We start from the raw sequence: 6,950 nt of genomic DNA, 5'->3' as shown, positions 1-6,950 counted from the left end.
CATTTTCTTTATTCAAAGTTCAAAACCTATTTCAACAGTCAATTATTAAAAAGTCATATTTATTATTAATAAGCTTACTAATACTTAATACTTAATAAGCTATTAACATTTATTTTTTCTATGTTAATGTTTTTAAATTTTAAATAAAGAGGTAACTAGACTTAAGCTTAGTAAGCTTATTAATAATAAATATGACTTTTTAATAATTGCCTGTTGGAATAGGTTTTGAACTTTGAATAAAGAAAATGACCTGGGCAGAATAGCCTGCAATAGAAATTATAAATTAATGTGAGAAGGATTTTTGTATTGAACGTATGTTATATTACATAGTGAATAATGATGTTGTTGTAAATGTTTAAAAATGAAGATATAATATAAGCTGTTAAATATTTAGATGTTCCTGAAGATGGCTAGAAAGGCAGAAACGTTGGACTAATGAAAAAATAAAGTGTTGAGACGGATTTGGATATAAAATTGATTTATTTAATAAAGAATATGTTGTTTTTATGCTCATATAAATCTTCAAATAGTTCTTTAATGTAAAACGAAGTTAAAAAATTAACTTTAAAAAACCAATTAACGGTTTTGTCCATAGTTTGTTACACTGAGCAGTGTAGGGATTATTAAACATCAAGAGAGTGTGACGGATAGTCAGCCTGGGGGCGCGAGTTTCTATATCTTTAATGAACAATGGCGACGCGAATCCAGACTTGTATCAGTGAAGGGAGTTATGCATAGCGGCCGACTTTCCATGCATACAAATGACCCAGGCCTCAGCAAACAATTACGCTCTGGTGGGGTGCTGCGGGGGCGAGCTCTTCAAATTTTTATTTGGAGGGGGGCCCTTTTGACACGAGGGTCCGTAATCAATGGCCTGTGCTCCTCGTCCGGCAAACCTCGTCATTTACATTTAAAGCAGCTGAGAGCCAGCGGTCAGCGTGAAAAAGAACCCTCCCTCTCTCCTCCTTTCTCCCTCCTCCCTCACTTTCCTCACTCCATGTGTTCCAACGAGGATCGATCCTGCTCCAATCTTATCATTCCAATTCCGTTTCACCATCTTCTATGGTATTTGTTACGGTTCAGAGTGGACACACTTTTCTGAGAATATATGCAGAGAGAGAAATGTTCTATTTTTACAATCTGTGCTGCTAAAATTTATCGGGATGCAATATGACCTATTATAATTTTTAATCTATTATTTATTTCATTTTATTATAGTTATTATTTTTTTTCTCTTTCATCATACCTAAATATGAAAAAAAACAATGTACCAAAACTAAAACTAATCCGGCTAACAAGCAATTATATCATTATTGTATATTTTCCCTGCATGTTTTAATTCAACAAGAGAGCTGGATCCAATGTTTATTCAAGCAACTGTCATTTCTCGTTGAAGTTGGATATGACAATTATTATGAAGAAATGCAGACAATTTCTTCAGCGATCCTCAAGCTATAATACAGAAATTATCAACTGCTGGTATTGCAAAATAACCCATTGAGGAAAGCTAGAAACATGGCTGCTGTTATGAGCAATGAACAAGCTGACATGTAAGCTAAGCTAGATTGTGTGCATAGCCAGGCTGTTGTTGATACACTTTTTTATAGAACAGAAAAATCTCTTATAAGTCCTCATTATAAGAACATGACAAGTGGACGACTCAAAGTAGAAGCGGAACGAAAGAAGTGGAAGAGCGTACTGAAAAAGAATGAACGAATATCTAGTAATCTTAGCAGAGTTAAGGGAGTGGCTTCTCTAAAAAACACCTCCGAATTGCCCTGTATGTAACATGGGTGACATGGGTATAGATCATATTTTAAGATATATTGGCCTGTAAAATATTCAACGAGATCCAAACCAATCAAGACAAAAGTAAACTTGGGCTTCAAGAGTGAAAATGGTTTAATATATTTCCTGTGGCGTAGGTAAAAAATAGAAAAAAAACCTCTTATTCATTCTATATTTCTCTTTTCCATTTAATCACAAAAGTTGAAATGAATATATCAGTTCATTTAAATTTAAAAACTAATTAAACGCAAAAAAATTTTTAAAAAATAAAATAAATAAATTATAATATATATCTCGATAAATAAATTAGTCAATTACCATATAGGTTATGAGGTAAAATGACCAAACAGTCCAAACCAGCAATGAAATATCTTCAATGCTTATAAGTAGATATTCTAGTAAGATCTTTGTTCTATTTGGAATTGATCCGCGTGATTAAACGGCGAGTTTTCGTCACAATAAAAGTCAACCTGTCCAGGCTGGATTCGGACGGGGACCGCTTCTACCTTACCTTAGAGGGGTGTACTGAACTACGAATAAAGCAACTGCTGAATGACTTTATGATGAGGTTTGAAAAGAAAGTATTAAGAAGAATGAATAGGCTAAGATATGAAATTGGACCGTCTGTAGATCTGGTGGTTAGGCGCAGGCAATCTGAGATTTGCTGGATCAAATCCATTGACTTTTTTCATTGAGCGGCGACCCCATAAAATGAAAAGTTTACCCCCCCTCCATCATGGTTAGAATAGGTTGGTCACTTGTAGATACCCCCTCCGTTTGCAAAAAATGACCAGGAAGGAGGTCATAAAAAAGATAAGAAATAGTTACTTAATTATATTTGGTGATCCAGAGATTTGATTTCAATATAAAAAAAATGAGCTTAATAAAAGAGACATAGTTAGATTAATGATATGGAATGTTCTTGTACCTCATTAGTTATCTTCTCTGATATATTATTGGATTTCAAATCAATTTAGTAAATTATGGGATTCAAATATCTGTATTCAGGGGCGAAAATGATATTTTTAGTACAGAAATTCGGAGATATGTCAGTAGGATGGGATATCGACTAGAACGAAAACGATATAATTCTATATTGAAACTTCATCCTGAAAATCATACTGCAGCCTACATGTTCACCATATCGCCAACTGATGGCGGCTGAAATATAAATTGCCGCGGGCGGGAAGGGAATGGCGGGGGCGGGAATGCTGCCATTGACAGCTGTATTATCTGACATGTGGCCAGTTAATTGCCGAAAAGCCGGCAACTATTGCACAATCAGGTTCCATCAGAGAATGCTCACAATTTGCCCGAGCATTTGGTTCCTGTTTTCGAGTTCAATTACAGGACTCCTCTGTCACCAGGGCCGTATAAATCAGTTGCTAATTTTTATCCAATCCCCTCGACCACCGGCTGAGGCCTGCGATATTGCCGCCCTCTGGGATTTATTTTTGTTTGTTTTCCGCATCTGCTCGGGTTTTTGTGGCGGAGGGGGTGAGGGATTTTTTTTAGGCATGAAATCATTTAGTACTGGATGATGAAGATATATTATTCTCCTCAAAATGTACCTGATTTAGGATTAATAAATATAAAGATTAATTAAAATTTTTTCATAACTGATTTAACTGTAATAACCACTAGAAACTTTAACATGAAACTTCTATGGTGAAACTGAATAAGAGTTAAACGAAGAAAAGTACATGTAATTTTTTTTAATGATGTTTCAATAAATACACATCATTATATTAATATTTCATGATTAAAATCGGTAACTCACTTATAAACTAAAAATTGTTAGCCGTGCCACCAAATTCACCCTGTACAAAACGATAATAAGGCCAGACTTCGCACACTGTAGAGAAACTTGGACCCTGAGCAATAAAAGCATTGATCTGCTAGACAGATTTGAAAGAGTAATTCTGAAGAGAATCTTAGAGCCTGTATGCGAGAATGGTAATTGGAGAAAAAGGAAAAATGGTAAACTTTTTGGACTCTATCAGGAATGTAGCATGTCCTCGTCCATAAGGATTCAAAGCCTTAAATGGCTTGACCATGTAATGAGGGTGAGCAAGGAAAGAGTGACTCATATACAGGACAGTTACGTTCCGGATGGTGTGCGGCAACGTGGTAGGCCGAAGGGCCGATGGAGAGATGCTGTGAGGCGGGATCTGCGAAAACTGAGGATCCCAGTTACCCTTACAGAAGATATTGAAAGATGGTTGGCGGCCGTTGAGGAGGCCAAGGGCAGCATCATGCGCCTGTTGAGCCAGTAAAAGAAGAAGAAGAACTCACTTATTGGATGGAATTTAGTAGAATTGAAACCATTCAAGAATCAACTTGTACTTTAGCGAACTTCATAAAAATCAGATTAAAAATTCGATCGATTATGATAGATGGACACGAAACCTAAGTTTATTCCTGACATTTAGAATTTAAAATGTCAGTTAAAATTTTCAATATTAAGAGTAAATATTTTTTTTTTATTACCAGAAGGAATAATAATTTGCTTCACCACTAGATATGCCAACAGTATTAAGAAAACAAGATACAACTAAAGAAAATTTTCTTAAAAACCTTCGACGTGAAAAAAAGGAAAGGAACAAAGAAAAATATTTCACTCATTTATTTATTGCTAAGCAAGCAAATATAGAACGACTTTAATTTTTATAAACAACTAAATCTTCTAATTAGTAATTAACGTATTTTAACAATGTGGGAAAGTAATTTTTTAAGTACATCATTTTATATTTAGATCAGTAATAAGGTTCTTTATCTATCATTAAGTTACCGTACTTCTTAGTTTTTTTTTGTTAGTTCTTTACTGTTCATAGTAGGTAGAGGGCTACTGGATTTATACTATAAACTATATAATAATTTTCAGGGTTGGTATGTTTTCTGCATATATCAAATTATACTTTCATTGCGAAATTCTCCATTTATTTCCAAATCTATTGGATATTGTTCGCACACTGTCAAAAAATTAAAAATGTTCCGGTATATATTAAATTATACATTAATATTGCATTTCTATATTTATAATTTTTTTTTCTATTTATATTATAATGAGAATTTTTTTAAAATTATTTATGTCATTCACATCTGACTGAATATAATGTGGCGTGAAATTCATCTACCTGTTACTGAAGAATTTTGTTGAAGGGGATACTGCCCTTAAAATATCCCCAGAGTCCTGAGGGAAGGCCCTACAAAGGCTGAGAAGACAGGAAGAGGATTCCTCAAGTACCATCGATGCCAATCTTCTTCTGCTCCTCCGATATCTGGCCTTGTGTCTCTCTTCGGGGTCTCCTTTATTTCTTTTGTCTTTTCTTCTGTCGTATTTCTACCAGGTCACTTGATACCTGAGAGCTACTACAAAAGGGTCCAAAATTGTAAGGATATCAGTGTCTCATCTTCCACATTTGTAGAGTTCATAATCAACAGTCAATAAATCTGTTTCTTGAGGAAAAGTTTTTTTGATTTGTCATAACTCTACGCTTAACTTATAAAAGATGATCCCGTGATAATTGTTGTATATTATTTTCCAAAAGCAGATATCTTAATTTTTTATAGAAAACATTTTTCTTGACGGTACCATGATTAATTTTATGGTGCTTTAGTTACAGTTACCCTATTATCTGGGGATCTATTAACTAGGGTTCCGAGGGGTTATTTTATTCTTTTTTTACACCGTTTATTTCATATGTAATTATAAAATAACAGAAAATGATTAAATAATTCTCAATTGTGTATTGATCTTAAAAATAATGAATAGAAAAACACAGAAATCTGGTATGAATGATATGTTTCTGACAACTCCTATTACAATTCATATTCTAGCAACGGTAATGTTTTCAAGTCTTTGAATTTCCTACCGGCCTATTTACCTAAAAAACAAAATTATTTACTCAGTTCTGGTTTAGACTCCATTTAAAAATTAAAAAACGAAATAAAATAAAAAAAGTATCATTTTAACGTTTAGTACTAAACTATTTTGAACAGACGAAAACATATTTGCAAAGGAAATTATATTAATGAACTAATATTAGAAAATAAATTATTAATAAAAAATAAACTAAAATTACTGATTTCTTCTCTAAATGAAAATTCAATACTTTTGTAAAAACCTGCATACATTCATTCTTATGTATTTTTGTATTATCGGACTTTCTTTAACATACCATTCATTTTTAGCCATTCACGGTTTTTTTTTTTAATTTACCTATTAATCTATTACATTATTTCAATACAATGTTGTGATTCAATTATCCGGGGTTTTCGATTATCAGAGAGTACCCATACCCATCATATCCCGGATAACAGGGATTCTACTGTACTTTAAAATTCTAATAATGATGATTATACAGATACCACCCTTGTTAAAAACCTTTAGATATCTTCGTAATGAAGCATAGAAATACAAATTCCACCATAAGGAGAGAATACCAGCCCTAAAAAAGGTAAGACCAAAATATTTTAATTTCTATTTGCACGAGTACTTTTTGAGATTTAGAAATGAATTTTGTAGTTAATTTTATGTTCTGTTATATGTATCTATATAATCACAAACAAACACACAGCACAGAATACACATTGACGCAATTTCTTACAGATCACGGTGGCACAAAATATTACTTTAAAGGATTTAATATTATGACGATTGACAAGTGTGACGAAGATGGACAAGTGCACAATTTCAAACATATACTTTATGAATGTAAACTATATGACCGACAAAGAGCTCAGCTAATACAACATGTAATACTGAAACAAGAAAATTGGCCTGAATCAGAACACATAATTTTTACTAAATTTAAGACAGACTTTCTAAAATTTATAAAACAAATTGACTTTGACTAGCTGACTAATTATAGAAGGGTAATCTAAAACCTCTTGTTTGTGTTTAGTATATTTCTTTTTTATCTTTACTTTATTTTGTTATTATCCTTCTTTTATTATTAATTAATTATGTGTTTTGTTGTTTTGGTACTTTTTTTTAAAATGCTATAATCAATTTAACAAACTATATATAATCAAATATTGTCTACTGTAAGCTTATGATATATGCAGTATGCATTTCATGGCATGGAACATGTATAAATAGAAATAAACTATCTCTTTATATGGTTACCATTAAGACAAATATATATATATATATATAT

The 6,950-nt window shown here is 32.5% G+C and overlaps 1 protein-coding gene across 1 annotated transcript; it reads left to right on the top strand.

Moving 5' to 3' along the window:
- Nucleotides 1–1,515: 1,515 nt before the first annotated feature.
- Nucleotides 1,516–4,064, top strand: LOC136796487 (uncharacterized). The gene is made up of 2 exons (XM_067050314.1): nt 1,516–1,550; nt 3,590–4,064. Exons 1-2 carry the CDS (start codon nt 1,516–1,518, stop codon nt 4,062–4,064), a joined length of 510 nt encoding a protein of 169 aa, XP_066906415.1.
- The last annotated feature ends 2,886 nt before the right edge of the window (nt 4,065–6,950 follow it).

Source organism: Halyomorpha halys, unplaced genomic scaffold (genome assembly GCF_000696795.3).
Source record: "Halyomorpha halys isolate HHAL.00 unplaced genomic scaffold, Hhal_1.1 Scaffold774.1, whole genome shotgun sequence".
NCBI classification, from domain to species: domain Eukaryota; kingdom Metazoa; phylum Arthropoda; class Insecta; order Hemiptera; family Pentatomidae; genus Halyomorpha; species Halyomorpha halys.
This window is presented reverse-complemented; position numbering and strand designations above follow the sequence as displayed.

Coding starts and splice junctions, on each gene's coding strand:
- LOC136796487 (XM_067050314.1), top strand. CDS start 1,516: ATGGCTGCTGTTATGAGCAATGAACAAGCTGACAT. Junction 1,551..3,589: donor AGCAATGAACAAGCTGACAT/GTAAGCTAAGCT, acceptor AAAAATTGTTAG/CCGTGCCACCAAATTCACCC.